This window comes from Hypanus sabinus, chromosome 17, assembly GCF_030144855.1.
Source record: "Hypanus sabinus isolate sHypSab1 chromosome 17, sHypSab1.hap1, whole genome shotgun sequence".
Classification (NCBI taxonomy): Eukaryota; Metazoa; Chordata; class Chondrichthyes; order Myliobatiformes; family Dasyatidae; genus Hypanus; species Hypanus sabinus.
The window spans coordinates 3,776,064-3,794,981 of record NC_082722.1 but is presented as its reverse complement, the minus strand read 5'-3'; the positions used below and the strand labels follow the sequence as shown (position 1 = coordinate 3,794,981).

General features: G+C 41.0%; 1 protein-coding gene across 4 annotated transcripts in view; it reads left to right on the top strand.

The window, feature by feature from the left end:
• Positions 1–18,918, top strand: part of hydin (HYDIN axonemal central pair apparatus protein) — a 1,146,554-nt gene that overhangs the window by 700,443 nt on the left and 427,193 nt on the right. For all 4 annotated transcript variants that reach the window (XM_059992477.1, XM_059992476.1, XM_059992474.1 and 1 more), the window contains 2 exons: positions 2,773–2,944; positions 16,205–16,384. In XM_059992477.1, the coding sequence (XP_059848460.1) occupies positions 2,773–2,944; positions 16,205–16,384 (352 nt within the window). The remainder of the gene's footprint in view (positions 1–2,772; positions 2,945–16,204; positions 16,385–18,918) is intronic.

The following is an 18,918-nucleotide window of genomic DNA, read 5'->3' as shown; positions in this document are numbered from 1 at the left end:
TGCCACCCATTGCCAACTCAAAGGCTCTGAATTTGCCATTAATAGTGAAGCAGCAAGACCTATTATCAGCCTCACAGAGAGCTACACACAACCACCAAGCAACCTTTCTCCTTTTCTTGATACCTGGTGCAGTCAGGTGACAGGTTAAAGCGATTCCTACTCCCCGTGCTTGCTAGATGAATAGTTAATAACATGAAAAAATTCCACAGGCAGCACACCATACAGTCAAAAGATCACCTTTTAAGTGCTATACATGGTTTAATTAAGATAGAAGCTAAATATCGATTTTTTAAAAATGTGTTTTTAATTTTTTTTTAATTGTAAAGACCCTTTAAAAAGGTGATTCCTGATTGGCTAACAAAAATCTGTTTGAAAGCCTGATCTTCTAAATGCACTGTATAAGATCAATTCTTGATAAGCAAGGAAGTGAAAGGTTAATGGTGTGGATAGGAGTGCAGAGTTGAAGTCTGAATCAAAGCAGGCTCAATCTTATGAAATGACAGAGCAAGCTATCGGCTTATTCCAGACCCTAATCTGTATGTTTAGTTTTATCTGGAAAATCATGGATAATGGAGCTCACAGTAACTTCTCAAACTGAATGACTTTTCATTGAAATTTAATCTCAGCACACAAAAAGTGCCACTCCACGATGGAACATTTATGTAATTGTTTTCCATCTTCTATCCTTTGTACTTTGGAATATTGATGCAGGTTAGTTTCAATATGCAAACATTAATTTAGTTAGAGCCAGAAATTTTTAAAAGAAATAATTATGGCTTGGTACGCCATTAAAAACTCATTAATGCAATAAATTAGGTTTTCAGTATAGTTTAGTGAGGGAGACTCATGTGATTCGGGTGACTTCATAATTTCACAACAGAAAAGCACTGAGAGTAACTGGTGTTACACAGGCAAGGAAATTCCAAGCATGCTGTTGCTTTCTTGGAACAGTGATTGTAATTTATGACAATTTTATACTCTTTGCATTTTAGTTCCTATCATAAATTATGATGTATCAGTTCATTTACACAGGCAATTTAGTGTGCCAGAAATTTCAGTTTGAAATATGACCTGAATCTATCAGTAAACCATTGGAAATTACATTTTCTCAAAGCTAGTGAAGGACTGATTGTGATGATGTTAGGCTACGTAATAGAAAATACTGTAGTTATTGGGAATAATGTCAATACTATAGCCCATATAGATGCCAACAATTATTTTGGCTGCTAGAAATATTCTTGGAAAATCTGGCTGGCCATTGGCTATCAGGAGCATCTGAATACAGGCATGAAGTTGTGCCTGTGTATTATTGTTCAATCTTTATTTTGGGTAAATCTTTGCAGGACAGCACAAAGCAGGGATGTTGGATTTTGTTGTGAGGTTTGAGGGAGGGATTCATAACAGGAAGAATTGTAGCCAAGCTCCTTTGTTCACACATAAGAGACAACAGATGCTTGCCTCTGAAGTAACACACAATGTACTGGAGGAACCCCTTGGGTCAGGAAGCATCTATGGAAGGAAATGGGCATTTTAACTTGAGACCCTTCATTTAGACTGTTTTCAGCCTGGAAGTAGAGGTAGACAGTGTGGGGTTGGGGAACAATCTGGTTAGATGGTGTAGAGGAGAGATCTCCAGAGGTGATGAGGTAAGTAATGTTCAGGGAAACAGTGGCCTGATGATCCTTGATGGGGTACAACTGCAGGTAAGAGGAGCTGCTGTGCAGTTTCTGCAGTGGCACTAGGCTTGTCTACAGGTGTGCTGGTGAGGCTGGGATTTGTGTGAAGAGTGTAGAGTAGTGTGTTCAGCATGTTTGAGGTTGGAGTGAGTGAGGGGAGTGGTATCTAGATAGTTGATATCCAGTCTAGTTAGAAAAGTAAGAAGCTGGAAAGGGCAGAAGAGCAGAGGGTTGTCTGAGGAGGGTTTGATGTGGGAGAAAGGGTCACTGATGTGCGGTGGCTGAATGCTTGCTGAAGAAGTAGGCACAGAGGCAACAGAAGAAGATCTTGACATCATGAAAGCACAGAACTTGTTCAGGTCTGGTGCAGGGGACAAAGATGAGGCTTTGCTGAGGACAGAACATTCCACTTTGGAGAAGGTGAAATCAGAGAGTTTAGTAATGACAGGAGTTGGAGCTTGAGTCCAGATGAAGGATCTCAACCTGAAATGTTGACTGAAATTTTCCTTCGTAGTTGCTGCCAGACTCGCTGAGTTCCTCCTACACTTTGTGTGAAGCTCTATTGTTCACCTTTGAATTGGCAACTCTGAACCAGCATAGCATCAGCTTTCTGTGTGTGTGTCTCTGTGTGTGTGTGTGTGTGTGTGTGTGTGTGTGTGTGTGTGTGTGTGTGTGTGTGTGTGTGTCTGTGTGTGTGTGTGTGTGTGTGCGCGCGCACATGCAGTGATTACTCAGAGGAAAAAATTTAAAAAGGGTTTTCCTATAGACTAAAGGAATGATACAAAACTGATACAAGTGAAATGGTGATTGATGACAGGCAAAAATAAGATGTGAGACCGGTAATCCAGTAAAACGTGTTCTGCTTCACTTCTTCCAACTGCATACAGCTTCTCCTCCGGTGAAACAAATGTATTTTTAATATGAAAATTAGAAAGATACAGGTGCTGGAAATCTGCTATGTTAACTCTATTTCTCTTCTGGCTGATGATGTCTGGCCTGCTGAGTGTTGCCACCATTTTCTGTACTAAATGCAGCCTGTCTTTCTTATAAAACACCTTATAACATTGAATTCTCTGGTTTGTCTTTCCACTGAAAGGTTCTGAGGATGACGAGAGGCTATAGTTCACTTAATACACTGTTGCTGCCACCTAGACAACCAGGCAAGAAACTTCCAATGGAATTATTTGATTACTATAAAGAACAAATCCTAATGCAAGCACAGGAACAAGCAAAGATGAAAATCCAGGAGGGCACTGAAGGAGAAAATGGTAGGTGCTCAGAAGGAAACAACATGTTTAGAAAAGCTACCATCAATATGGAAATGCATCTTAATGATGTGAGCATTCTTACTTGATCAACACCTGGCACATGCACATTCACAATGTGTGACTTAATGCAAGTACTTTGGGTCTTATAATCTAGTTATTAAGCTCCAGAATTTTTGATTTAAAATGCACAAGCTATTCTTTTTAGAATTGCCTATTGAAACTTTCTGATCAAGTTTTGCATCACCAGCCTTAATTTATCACCTTATGAAGTGCGGTGTTAAATTTTCACTGCTCATGCTCCTATTAAGTCAACATAATCAAGAATCCCTCCTACCCCAGACATTCCCTCCTCTCCCCTCTCCCATAAGACAAAAAATACAAAAGATTGAGAACACATGCAACCAGACTCACAACAGGCTGTATCCTAATGCTTTCAGAAGAGAACTCTCATTTGTTAATAACAGGTTCTTGATCTCCCAATCTACTTCATTGTAGTTCTTGCATTTTATTTGTTCACCTGCACTGCAGTTTCTCTGTAGCTGCAACACTATATTGTGTATTTTGTCTTCTTTTCACTACCATGATGTTCTTTTGTGTGAAATAACCTGCCTGGATGACATGCAAAGCAAAAGTTTTCACTAAATCTTGGTGTAGAAACCAATGCCATAAAATGCCAAGGGATGTTTTGCTGTTCTAAAGGCATGGTACAGATGCAGGTAGTGTTGTGATACTGAGTCAGATAAATTGTTTCATATTCCCCATCACATGTTCCTTCCTACCTTAACTTGAGTTTACTTGTTCCTTCCACGTATATCCATAATATAGTGAACACCTGGCAGCATGTTTACATACAGCCCATCTCAACTCCATCCCACTGGGGCTCTCTGTTTTCAGTTCCCATCCAGCCCTTTCAATTCAGCCCAATGCAATATTATATTGAACAATTTCTCCTTTGGCTGCATTCAAGCCTGCAAAGTGAACCACATGAGCACTGGGAAAAACTGCCTTGTCATAGAGTATGTGGAGTATTCTTTATTTCAAAGTTCAAAGTAGAGTTAGGTATGTCCCCATACAGAACATAGAATAGTACAGCACACTACAGGCCCTTCAGCCCACAATGTTGTGCTGACCCTCAAACCCTGCCTCCCATATAACCTCCCACCTTAAATTCCTCCATATACCTGTCTAATAGCCTCTTAAACTTCACTAGTGTATCTGCCTCCACCATTGACTCAGGCAGTGCATTCCACGCACCAACCACTCTCTGAGTGAAAAACCTTCCTGTAATATCCCCCTTGAACTTCCCTGCCCTTACCTTAAAGTCATGTCCTCTTGTACTGGGCAGTGGTGCCCTGGGGAAGAGGCACTGGCTGTCCACTCTGTCTATTCCTCTTAATATCCTGTACACCTCTGTCATGTCTCCTCTCATCCTCCTTCTCTCCAAGGGAGTAAAGCCCTAGCTCTCTTAATCTCTGATCATAATCCATACTCTCTAAACAAGGCAGCATCCTGCTAAATCTCCTCTGTACCCCTTCCAATGTTTCCACATCCTTCCTATACTGAGGCGACCAGAACTGGACACAGTACTCCAAGTGTGGCCTAACCAGAGTTTTATAGAGCTGCATCATTACATTGCATCTCTTGAACTCTATCCCTCGACTTATGAAAGCTAACACCCCATAAGCTTTCTTAACTACCCTATCTACCTGTGAGGCAACTTTCTGGGATCTGCGGACATGTACCCCAGATCCCTCTGCTCCTCCACACTGCCAAGTATCCTGCCATTTACTTTGTACTCTGCCTAGGTGTTTGTCCTTCCAAAATGTACCACCTCACACTTCTCTGGGTTGAACTCCATCTGCCACTTCTCAGCCCACTTCTGCATCCTATCAATGTCTCTCTGCAATCTTCGACAATCCTCTACACTATCTACAACACCACCAACCTTTGTGTCGTCTGCAAACTTGCTAACCCACCCTTATACCCCCACATCCAGATCGTTAATAAAAATCCCAAAAAGTAGAGGTCCGAGAACAGATCCTTGTGGGACACCACTAGTCACAACCTTCCAATCTGAATGTACTCTCTCCACCACAACCCTCTGCCTTCTACAGGCAAGCCAATTCTGAATCCACGTGGCCAAACTTCCCTAGATCCCATGCCTTCTGACTTTCTGAATAAGCCTACTGTGTGGAACCTTGTCAAATGCCTTACTAAAATCCATGTAGATCACATCCACTGCACTACCCTCATCTATATGCCTGGTAACCTCCTCAAAGAACTCTATCAGGCTTGTTAGGCACAATCTGCCCTTCACAAAGCCATACTGACTGTCCCTGATCAGACCATGATTCTCTAAATGCCCATAGATCCTATCTCTAAGAATCTTTTCCAACAGCTTTCCCACCACAGACATAAGGCTCACTGGTCTATAATTACCTGGACTATCCCTATTACCTTTTTTGAACAAGGGGACAACATTCACCTCCCTCCAATCCTCTGGTACCATTCCCGTGGACAACGAGGACATAAAGATCCTAGCCAGAGGTTCAGCAATCTCTTCCCTTGCCTCGTGGAGCAGCCTGGAGAATATTCTGTCAGGCCCCGGGGACTTATCTGTCCTAATGTATTTTAACAACTCCAACACCTCTTCTCCCTTAATATCAACAAGCTCCAGAACATCAACCTCACTCATATTGTCCTCACCGTCATCAAGTTTCCTCTCAGTGGTGAATACCGAAGAGAAGTATTCATTGAGGACCTCGCTCACTTCCACAGCCTCCAGGCACATCTTCCCACTATTATCTCTAATCTGTCCTACCTTCTCTCCTGTCATCCTTTTGTTCTTCACATAATTGAAGAATGCCTTGAGGTTTTCCTTTACCCTTCTCGCCAAGGCCTTCTCATGTCCCCTTCTTGCTCTTCTCAGCCCCTTCTTAAGCTCCTTTCTTGCTACCCTATATTCCTCAATAGACCCATCTGATCCTTGCTTCCAAAACCTCGTGTATGCTGCCTTCTTCCACCTGACTAGATTTTCCACTTCACTTGTCACCCATGGTTCCTTCACCCTATCATTCTTTATCTTACTCACTGGGACAAATTTATCCCTAACATCCTGCAAGAGATCCTTAAACATCGACCACATGTCCATAGTACATTTTCCTGCAAAAACCATCCCAATTCACACCCGCAAGTTCTAGCCTTATAACCTGATTATTTTCCCTTCCCCAATTAAAACTCTTCCTGTCCTCTCTGATTCTATCCTTTCCATGATAATGCTAAAGGTCAGGGAGCACTGATCACTGTCCCCCAGATGCTCACCCACTGACAGATTAGTGACCTGACCTGGTTTGTTACCTAATCCTAGATCTTGTATGGCAGTCCCCCTAGTCGGCCTGTCAACGTACTGTGACAGGAATCCATCCTGGACATACTTAACAAACTCTGCCCCATCTAGACCCTTGGAACTAATCAAGTGTCAATCAATATTAGAGAAGTTAAAGTCACCCATGATAACAACCCTGTTATTTTTGCACCTTTCCAAAATCTGCCTCCCAATCTGCTCCTTGGTATCTGTGCTGCTATACAATCCTTGAGATTCATTTTCTTGCAAGCGTGCATTGTAACTCCAAGAAACACAATAGAATCAATGGAAGATCACACCCAACAGGATGGACAAAGAGCCAGTGTGCAAAAGACAACGAACTGTGCAAATATGAAAGAAAAATAATGCTGCTAATAAGAATAACAATAAATAAGCAATAAATATTGATAACGTGAGATGAAGACTCCTTAGGTTGTGCGAACAGTTCAGTGAGGAGGAGAGTGAAGTTATTCTTGAACCTGGTTGTAGTGGTTCTGAAACGACTGTACCTTCTTCCTGATGGCAACCGTAAGAATAGAACATGGCCTGGGTGGTGGGGGGAGGGTGCTGCTTTCCTGTGACAGTGTTCCATGTAAGTGTGGTGGGAGGGCTTTGCCCATCATGGACCAGGCTGTATCCAATACTTTCTGTAGGATTTTCTGATCAAAGCCATTGGTATTCTGTTCAATGTCAATATAGTCTACATAACAAATCTATAGTAGTTTGTCAAAGTTTTAGATGTTATGCTGAATATTCACAAACTTCTAAGCAAGTAGAAGCGCTGCCATGCTTTTTTCTTAATTGCACTCATGTGCTAGGCCCAGGACAGATCCTTTGACGTGATAACACCAGGTAATTTAAAATTGCTTACCTTCTTTGTTGTGTATTTAGTATTTCAGTAATATTTGAGTAATAGATTAATCTTGTATATAGCAATAATATAGTTTCATTAAACAGTCTTTGTTGTTTAAATAATTAATTACTGGTTATATGTGAAAGTATATGTCATCATGCCAGCACATCCTTTGTGGGTGCCTCATTAAAAGTTAAAACAACATTAAATGTACGTAAGTTATCTCCTGGCTCCCTGTTTCCCTGTTTTTCTTTTCTTTATGTTTTGGAGTAACAAATCACAACAGTGGTGATGATGTATTTTTAAAACGAACCTGAGAGGACCCATTGAAGCATTGGGTGATATTTGAGCTTAAAAAAAGCCCACATGCTTTCTTCAGAAGAGAGAAATAGTTTAGTTTTTAAAAAAGGCAGAAACATATGAGTTCACGGGTTCATAAACAGTAAGTGCCTGGTAATAATAATCATAAATAAAAAAAGCAGAAACTGCTGGCTACGTTAGAGAGATAGATGTGTTTGATTGCACAAGAGATAACTAATATGTATAGTGAGTGAATTGAGCAATACTTTAAAGCAAATTGAATAGTGAATGAGAAATAATAATCTGTTTTGCTGAGTTCATTGGTGGAAAAGCATGCAGTTTGCTTAGTCTGCTTCAACCAAACCAGCTGAAATGACCTTTGCTGATTTAGTTAAAGTACAGCAGGAACATTTAGGACCAAAACCATTGTTTATTAGAGAATGCTTTAGGTTTCATAAGCAGAATCAAAAGGAAGGGGAACATATGTGGTCTAATTGAAGAGGTTGTTTAAGCATTGTTAGTTCAGTGATGAGCTTAATTATGCAGTTCCTAAAGTTGTCATAGCTGGGTGTGGTAGTGGGGATAAGCTCCCATTACCTAGAAAGTATTCCAAATGGCATGCATCTCTAACAGCCTCTAACAACCAAGTCCAACTCCTGGCCTTCATGTGTAGCTTAGCTACTAGGCCCAGCAGAACTGTGTCTACTGACAAGAGAAGGGGCAAAGGCAGGCCACTGGCTCTCAAAACCAGTCGCTTTGGGCAGATGGGGCTCATCAGCCTTGAACGGCAGCCCGCCTAGGAGAAGGAAAACTCTGATTTTAGACCTCCACTGCCTTGCAGCCGTATCCATTCATGAGAAAGGCTTTGAGAGTTCCTAAGGCAGTTTGATGTTGTTTACAACTTCACTTTGGCAACCTCTGCGACGATGCTGGTTCCAAGCTCTATGGGTGCCTGCCCTTCCCTTGGACTACATCAGTGACATGGAGGGGGGCAGCCCACTGCATGGGCAACAGCCGGTTCTTCAAACCTTCCCGCCCTGGAGTGGACACAGTCCACCAGATGTGCAAACCCATGATCCCCTGGGATTGATGGCTACTGATGATTAATTATGCACTGAGGTCATTTACTTTGTGGAATCTTACAAGAAAGCATTCAAAAATAGCTTCTATCTAAAGCACAATTTACAGTTAAAAGAGCAGTTGGAATTGCTGCATCAATGGAACCAGCAGACAGAGTCAATTGAGTTGCAGTCAGTAATGAAACGGCGTTTCAACAGAAACCAGCCTCGTTGAGCAAATCATTTTACCATTGTGGCAGGGCCTCACATTCGCCAGACCAATGTAGATTTAAAGGTGAAAATTGTAGAAAATGCAACAAAGTAGGACATGTATAAAGAACATATCAGGCAGACAAAAATAAATGGACTGCACAGGGAAGAGAAAAAAATAAATGTCAAGATGCAGTTTCAAAAAGAGCACTAATAGTCATGCTGTTAATGAAAATAGTGAGAATGACACAGAACTGAATAGTCTTGAGATATACAATGTGAAAATTAACAAGAGACCAGCAATATGACTTGCACCAGAAGTAAATGGCAAATTAATTAAAATAGAATTGAACACTGGCTCAGATGTTTCAGTCATTCCACAAAATGAGTTTGAACAGCAGTTCAAAGATACTAAAATGAAGCCTGCAGATATTCAGTGAAGAGCTTACATTGGAGAAAAGGCAATTCCTCTGGCAATGGCATTTGTTACAGGGAAATACAACAACTAACGATTGTGTGGACTTGAGTAGCTGAGAAAACAACAGCTTGATTGAAGATTCATCCACAATTTGCATGCCACATGCCCTGTAATAGAGTCAGCTGAAAGTGAATTAAGAAAGATACTGTACAATGTCACAGTAGTGTTCGGGGATGGCATTGGAAAATGCAAAAATATCAAGGGTAAAATAGTGTTAAATGGAAATGAAACACCCAGGGTTTCCAAAGCCTGTCTGGTTCGTTATACCATCCATGATAAAGAAGCCAGTGAGAGAGATCGCACGGAGACTGCAGGAATTCTTTCCAAGGTACACTGCAGCCCATGGGCAATGCCTGTGTTCCCAGTAGCCAAGAAGAATGGGTCTGTCAGGATCTGTGATGATTTTAAGGTCTCTATTAACCCAGGACTGAAATCACTGCCCTCAACCCATGGTAGAGGATATCTTTACAAATACACCTGGAGGTCACAAAGGGCATAATCACTATAATAGGCTGGTCTTTGGAGTAGTATCTACATTTGCACTCTGGCAGAAATCTATGAACTGGGTGCTGCAAGGCTGCCTTGGCATTCAGTGTTACTTGGATGATATCATTGTTTCTAGTGAAGATGACAAGAAATATCTCCAAAATCTCAAGACTGCCTTAAAAAGATTATGGACTTGAAGCACCATGCAGCAAGTGTGAATTCTTTAAAGCCAAGCATCAATTACTGTGGTCACACCATCAATGCACAAGGTTACACTAGTGCGCTGAGGAAATTCATGCAGTGGTGGAAGCCCCAAGAAAAGAGAGTGTGTTACATTTGCAGTCCATTTTAGGATTTGTCATTACTGTATCAGGTTCCTGCCAAACCTGGCTACTGTGTTCCACCCTTTAACTTGCTACAATGGACTGGGAAGAAATGGAAATGGATAAAGCAATGTGAGGTTGCTTTCAAAAAGGTGAAGGAAGTGGTGTTGTCAGACATTGTTTCACATTGTCTAGTGAAGCTTGCCTGTGATGTCTCACCTTATGGTGTGTCATATATTATATCACATGTAATGAGCGATAGAAGTGGACAGCCCTTAGCTTTTGCATCACATTCCCTAAACCAGGGTCGGCAACATTTTTGCCTCTGTGGACCGGATCACGTATTAATGAGCCAGATAAATACCATAAAAACTGAAATATGGAAATCATCCATTTAAATGCATCTAGTTATGTTTTGCCTGAAATTAATGAATATCACATGTTAGAAAATCATTTGTACTTAACCAAGGATGCCAATCAGTAATCAAAGAGCTCAGTTTAATTGCAATTTATTTCAATCAAGGCATGTTTTGAATCTATTAAAAGGACACAAAGAATCTTTAAACATAAAACGTATGAACACGATGCATTGAATGGTGGTAAATTAAGTACTGTATAATAAAAAAGAAAATTTTAATGCAAACAATCGATAAATCAATGTGAAACTTGATGCTGTTTGTTGCTTGAAAGCTTCTCAATACTGGGTGTCAGACTCGTTAATGCCAAGAGCAAGACATTATCCAGATGGGCATCAATCAATCTTGTTCTCAAATGGTTCTTGGTGTGCTTCAGTTTTGAAAATAATCACTCACACCGATAAGTGCTGCCAAACAATGATGCCGTCTTTTTTGCATGGTCCACTAAGTTAGGATACTTCCCACTTGGATGAATATATTTTCTATAGAAGTTGAGCACTGACAAATGTTCAGAATGAAATTTCAATCTCAATATGTCGTCACACTGCATCTCAGTCAATTCCATTTGAAAAACTTCTGATGCAATGTCCACTTCCACATCAAATGTTAAAACACAGTGATGCTGTTTCTGTTTACAAATTTGAACAATCCCATCTGAAAACCTGCGCGTGCATGGAGAGTATCTAATACATATTAATCAGGTAGTCTGCCTTCCCGTCATTTGTATATACCAGTGTTTGGTTTGGAACAAAACAGAACCTGGGGCCAGTGAAACAAGACGCCATGCATGCCCATCAGTGTGGTTGTGTGAAATCAGAATGAGGAAAAATTGCTGGCTGGATAAGCATAGTATCCCAATATTTCCTCACGGGCTGGTAGGTTTTCTACCCCTGCCCTAAATGGTGCAGAGAATAATTATGTACAGATTGACAGAGAGGCCTTGAAGCCATTTTGGAGAGTAAACCATTTCAACCATTACTTCCTTGGGAGAGAGTTTACCCTCATTACTGGCCAAAGAAATGGCAGATGGAATACAGTGTAAGGTCATGCACTTTGGTAGTAGGAATTGAATTGAATTGACTTTATTACTTACATCCTTCATGTACACGGAGGAGTAAAAATCTTTACATTATGTCTCTAATGTGCAAGGTGCAATTTATGGTAATTTGTAATAAATAGAATGTACAAGACAATCAATATAGCATAGAAATACGATTATATCAGCATGAATTAATCAGTCTGATGGCCTGGTGGAAGAAGCAGTCCCGGAGCCTTTTATGCTGCGGTATTATTTCCCAGATGGTAGCAGCTGGAACAATTTGTTGTTGGGGTGACTCGGGTCACCAGTGATCCTTTGGGCCCTTTTTACATACCTGCCTCTGTACATATTCAGAATAGTGTGAAGTTCACGTCTACTGAAGCAATGGGCTGTCCACACCACTCTCTGCAGAATCCTGCGATTGAGGGAAGTACAGTTCCTATCCCATGCAGTGTTGCAGCCAGACAGGATGCCCTCAGTTGTGCCCCTGTAGAAAGTCCTTTGGACTTGGAGACCCACACTAAACTTCTTCAACCGTCTGAAGTAAAAGAAGCACTGTGGTGCTTTTTTCACCACACTGCCAGTGTGTACAGATCATGTGGGATCCTCAGTGATGTGTATGCTGAGGAAATGAAAGCTGTTTACCTTCTCAACCCCAGATCCATTGATGTCAATAGGGGTTAGCCCGTCTCCATTCCTCCTGTAATCAACAACCAGCTCCTTTGGTTTTGTGACATTGAGGAAGAAGTTATTTTCTTGACACCACTGTGTCAGAGAGGAGACTTCCTCTCTGTAGGCTGCCTCATTATTATTTGAGATTAGGTCAATCAATGTAGTATCGTCAGCAGACTTAATTAGCAGATTGGAGCTGTGGGTGGCAACACAGTCATGGGTATACAGAGAGTAGAGGAGGGGCTTAGGACACAGTCCTGAGGGGCACCTGTGGTGAGGTTCAAAGGGGCAGAGGTGAGGGAGCCCACTCTTACCACCTGCTGACGATCTGACAGGAAGTCCAGGATCCAGCTACACAAGGCAGGGTTAATGGATGTAGACTAATTTTTAACTGGGGAGCAAATTCAGAAATAAGTATTGTCCTATTGTTAGATTCCCTGAAGGTTGAGTTGGTGGTAAGGAAGGCAAATGTAATGTTAATATTCATGTCAAGAAAAACAGAATATAAAAGCATGAATGTAATGATACGACTTTGTGAGGCATTGGTCAGACCACGTTTGTAAAATTGTGAACAGTTTTAGTCTCAAATCTAAGAAATAAGATGTGTCAGGCCTTTACAGGCAGGTACCTCTCAGTCTGCACCCAGCTAAAAGGAATCACCTGCCATTCATTTCCAGTTCATCACCTGCAGCCTACTTAAAGCTAACTCTCACCCAGTCTTTGTTCACCTGTGGAATCTACCATCCTCAACCAGTTGCTCCTAGTCTTTTGTCACTTTGTGTTAATTATCTGTTCTCTCTTGTTTTGTGGCTCCTCATAGCTTGTCATTTTGCAGTTTATTATTACAGTTAATTGCTGTCCACCAAATTGTCTTTACTGCTCTGTGTTTGGGTCAAGCCTGCTCTATATTTCTTGATAATGTGGTGACATTGGAGAAGGTCCAGAGAACAGAGATGAGGAGGAATTTCTTAAGCTGAAGTGTGGTGAATCTGTGAAATTCATCACTATAGACAGCTGTGGAGGTCAATTCATTTAAAAATATTTAAAGCAGAGGCTGATAGTTACTTAATTGCTAGGCTGTCAAAGGTTATGAGTGGAAAGGCCTAATTCTGCTGTTATGATCTTTAATTTAGAAGCTGATCTCATAGCAGTCTCAGGACCAAATGTAGAACATGTAATTGATGTGCATTAAATGTCTGCGTAGCCTGCAAGCCTCTCTCTGTCTTATTATTAACACTTCTAACTAGTAGTGTCTGCTGAGAAGAATCATTTGCTTCCCTCCCTCTCATTTACCTTCCATCAGCCTCTTCATCATTTATTCCTCCTGTCCTCTACCTTTTGGTCTGTATTCCTACCTCAGCATTATAAATCGTTCCTACCTGCAATATTAAGAGTGGACGTCATCAGCAGGCCAGGCACAATCCGTGGAGAGAGGGACCCTTTCAGGTCAATATTCTGAAGAAGGTCATTCACCTGAAATATTACCTATTTTTCTCTCCATAAATGCTGCCTCAGCTGCTCAGTGTATCCAGCACTTACAGTTTTTGTAATTTTTTATGAACTGTAACATTTTTCAGTTCTGAGAAAAAGGTCTTCTGCCTGAAACAGTAACTCTTGTTTCTCCCTTTCTCGAGTTGCTCCCAGGACTTCTCCCTCCAATTTTTCTACTTTCATTCTGCTCTGTTACCACTTCTGAAAAAAATCATAAGCAAACCTTGATTGCTTATATCAGAATCATTGCATAGAATACAGAATATAAGACAACATGCACAGGACAGGCTGTTCGGCCCACCATGTCTGCACTGACCATGATGCCAATCTAATTAATCCTATCTGTCTGCAAACATATCTCCCATTTTCCTGCCTATTCATGTGTCTGTCTAAATGTCATTTAAACATTGCTACCGTATCTCCCTCCTGGCAATTCGCTCCAGGCACCCCCATGGTCTGCAGTTTAAAAAAAAAGCCTCCTATCTTCTTTGAACAGCCCTGTGCTGTCGTCTAAACTTATATATGTAATATCTTACATTCATTTCAGCTCATGTTCAGGAAACAATAAAGAAATGGAACATGGAAAACTGAGTACAGGAACCGGCTTTTCAGCCCGTGATATCTATGCCAACAATGATGCCCCATTGAAATAAAGCTGTGTAATACCCTGATAGAGATTTCTACTGCTATGCTGTGATGTAGGTTATATTAGCAGTTTTCTGTAAAAGCAGTGTGCCATGCTGGAAAGTGTGTTTTGGTTCAGCTAAAGATAACAAGCCATGTTGCCCAACTTGGGAATGTGTGTCAGCCAATCAGTATTAGATGTGAGAGAGGTTTCAGAGAGCTGTGGGGAAGTTTTATTTTTTTCTTTTTATGTATGTTAAAGTTGAAAAATTGATAAATATACAGTACTTTTTAATTTTAACACTGGTGTACAATCTGTCATGTCTGGACTACCGATAACTGTGTATGAGCGGTATTTACACAGCATTCGCTCAACTGAGGTTTCTTTAATCGGAACATCACAACAATCCTGTCTGGTTGAACTCCAAGTCATACCGACCCTAGATGTATATTGTTAATGAAAAGTGGCTTCTCACCGCTGAGTCCTGTGGCTAACGAGCTAAGTTAGCATATGAGCCTGGTGAGAGGGTTGCAGCAATTCACCTGCACATAACCTATATCTCTCTGTTCCTTGTGTGTATATGTACCTGCGTAAATATCTTTCCAACTCCACCACCACAGTCTGTACGTTTCAAATGCCCTCTACTCGATGTAAAAAAAACTAACTTGCACATGACCTTTAAACTTACTGCTTCTTACTTTAAAAATATATCCTCTAATATTTGACACTTCTGCCCTGAGTAAAAGACTGACTATATGCCCTGTCTACGCCTCTCATAATTTTATGAGCCTCTGTCTGGTCTCCTCTCAGCTGATACTCAGTGAAAGCAATCCAAGTTTGTCTGATCTCTCCTTATAGCTAATATCCTGGTGAACCTCTTCTGCACTTTCTCCAAAGCTTCCACATCCTTTCTGTAACAGGGTGACCGCAGCTCCAAATGTCACCTAACGAAGTTTGATATAATGCAATGGGACATGCTGACTCAGTGCCCCAATGGATTAAGGCTCTTTCTTTGCCAACCTAACTACTATTTTTCCTCCTTTTGACATTTTCAGGAAGCTATGGATTTGCACCCCAAGGTCCCTTTGTACATCCATTTGCCATTTATTGTGTCCTTCTTCCTTTTTCTCCCTAAATTTTACCTCTTAATATGCAACACCTCACACTTGCTCTGATTAAACACCATTTGTGATTTCTTCACCCATATCTGAATTGATCTATATTCTGCTGCATCATTTGTCAAGCTTCTTCACTATCTGCAGCTTCACCAATTTTTGTATCATCTGGAACCTTTCTAAACAGCTCATGTACATTTCCCCCAAGACATACACCACCTACAAGAGAAGTCCAAGCACTGATCCCTCACTTCCAGCTGCCTTGCTAGACCAATAGAGCCATAGAGCACTGTAGCACACAAACAGGCCCTTCTGCCCATTCAGTGCCAAACTGTTCTGCCTAATCACACCGTACCACACATGGAGCACAGCATTCCTTAACAGAGTCACAGAGCTTTGGAGCACAATTGGAGAAATTAAGGCTCAAGTTTTGTTGATATTCAGACCCTTTAATATGTTGGTGGGGGTGGAACTATGCAAGGTCCTTCCAATGTACAACAGTTCTATTGCTTTATGTACTGATGGTTACAGCCAGCAAGAACAGTTGAGGACACATTCTGACAGGTTGGTAATCTTCAAGGAAAGTGTGTGAAGATATTCATTAGATACAGGAACCCACCTGAGTTACACAGTGATCAGGAGAAGTGGACGAGCTTGACTGAAAGTTGGGTGCTATTTGGAAAGTTTTCATTTTACAGGTCAGAGTTATCAGCTCCTGGGGAAAACAAGTAAAATCTGTTTGGTTTTTATTGAAATGCCATAATCGACTGCTGTTTAATTTTGAATTTTACTGTTTGAGTACCAGATGTGACGATGTGATTTCCCAACAGATGTACAAGAAAGTGAAGTTGAAGAGAAGCCATCTGAGCAGACTGATAAGCTAGAATGGCAAGTTACTTCAGAAAACATCAGACAACCAAGTGAAAGTGATGTATCCTCAAGGCCAGCAGCTGCCTCACCTCTGGAGGAGAAAAAGGTGCCTGAAACGGAAGCAGCTGAAAAAGCCAAAGGTACAGAGAAATCTGTCATTAAAACAAATCTGTTGTTCTACAGTATTCACTAATATTTATGGATCATATGTGCCACGTTTATAAAGTTGGGACTTCCTTTGTAGCCTGAGATTGTTTGAATTAGGGAAGTGAGGGGGAAGAAGAGGTGAGCAGTCATGATAGATTAATTGTTTAGGGGAACAGGCATGAAGTTTTCACTGTTCTAAGTAAAAAAGTATGTATCTGTCACCATATACAGCCCTGAGATTCATTTTCTTGTGGGCATTCACAGTAGATACAGAGATACAATAGAATCAATGAAAAACTATGTACAAACACAAACTACTGATGTACAAACAAGATAAAATTCACAAATACCAAAAACAAATAGTAATAATAATAAAAAATAAATAACAAATAATATTGAGAACATCAGTTGTAGAGTCCTTGAAAGTGGGTACCTAGGTTGTAGAATCAAGTCAGTGTTGTGGGAAGTGAAGTTGGTTGAAGGGTAATAACTATTTCTGAACAGCTGCTATACCTCCTTCTGGACGGCAACTGTGAGAAGAGAGCATGGCCTGGATGGTGGGGTCTTTGATGATGAATGCTGCTTTCTTGTGCTGCACAAGCACTTTCTTGTGCTTTTGTAAATGAGAACAAGATTTTCAGATCATATGTTATCTCCCAGTTACCAGGGTCAGGGAGATCTTGAATTGAGTCTGTGGCATTCTTAAATGTGAAGATCATGGTAAACATTCTTACCAATGGCATAGGGAGGCCTGCAAAGTGAGCTCACAGAGTTAGGTACTAAGTTAAAGTACCGACCTTCAGGGCAGTGATCTCTGGATTACTACCCATGTCACATGCTATTGAAGCCTGAAGTAGAAAGATAATAACATGGCTAAGGAGATGGTGTAGGAGGGAGGGCTTTGATGTTTGGGCTCTCTTCCAAGGAAAGTGAAACCTATATAGAAGGAAAGGTTTGCACCTGAACTGGAGGAAAACAAATATCATTGCAGAAAGGTTTGCTAATTCTGTTCTGGGGGTGGGGTGGGATTTAAACTAGAGTTACAAGGGATGGGAACTGGAGTTTAGCCTACATATAAAGACAGCAACCAAATTGTTGAGTATGATGGGACTAATGTTCTGAGTTACCTCTATTTCAATGGAAGGAGTGTTGCAGGTAAGACTGGTGAGTTTAGACCATTCGGAATTATGATATTGTAGCCATTAGTGAGACTTGGTATCAGGAAGGGAAGGAATAGCTGCTCATTTTTCCAGTGTTAGATTGTTTTAGACATGTAAATGGGAGAAGAATTAAAAGGTGAGTGTTGGCATTATTAGTCAGGGAAAACATTACAGCATTGCTCTGATCGGACAGATTGGAGAGCTTGTCTCCTAATGCCATATAGGTGGAACTGAGATATAAGAAAGGGATGACCACTTTAATGGGATAATATTGTAGACCACCCGATAGTCAGTGGGATTTTAGTAGTTCCATTTAATATCAGAGAACATATACAATATACAACCTGAAATTCTTGTTCTTCACAGACATCCATGAAAATAGATGAGTGCCCCAAAGAATGAGTGACACTAAAAATGTCAGAACCTCAAAGCCCCTCCTCCCACGCAAGTAGCAGCAGAGCATCAACCTTCCCCTCCCCACTTACTTAAGCAAAAGGCATCAGCACCCTCCACCCACCAAGCAAGACCATGATCTACAGTACAACAAAAATTAATCGTTATCCAACAATTTGACATAGCACAGGCTCTCTCTTTCTAATAAAGGGGCACAGAGGTGTCACCCAGCGAATGGGGAGACATAAACAAAACAATTCACTGATTCACGGTGGAAGCCCGTCTTTTTTTTCTGAGTTCTCCAACACAAGAATTGGCAGCCATCTCTCATCCACCAATGAGAGAAAGAGAGCGCAATCTGCGTACAGAGACCCTGACAGCTGATCCGCTGATCCCGATATTCAGTCTTCATGACATGTCAGTCAGCAGCACCGGCATAGAATCGGCTCCTCCACAGAACCTTCCTTGGGATATTGAGAAATGGCCAGCTGGTGAGCCAGAGAGTGGAAACCAATATTGTAAAAAACCACAGTTTGAGTGTAACTCTAGATCAGAGTCTTTGACAGAACCCCATCCATCCTGAAAAGGAAAAAGAGAGACAATAATGGTAGAAGTTAAGCTGTTTCCTCAGATGAAATCGAAGAAGTTGCTGTCGTGCCATTGTAACTCCATCTATTAATATAGAAAAGGGGAAAATTTGTAGAGAAATAGCAGATAGTTGCAAGAAACATAGGTTGCGAAAGTAGGTGATTTTAACTTTCCACATACTGACTCAGACTCCCATGTTATAAAAGAACTGAATAGGATAGATTTTGTTAGATGTCTTCAGGAAAATTTCTTTCGTCAAGGTATAGAAGTCACAATTAGAGGCAGTGTGATGCTGGATCTTTTATTAGAGACCAAGTCAAGGCAGATGAAGGCAAATGTCTTGTATCCATTTCTGGTATCATAATACCATTAGTTTCAAGGTAATT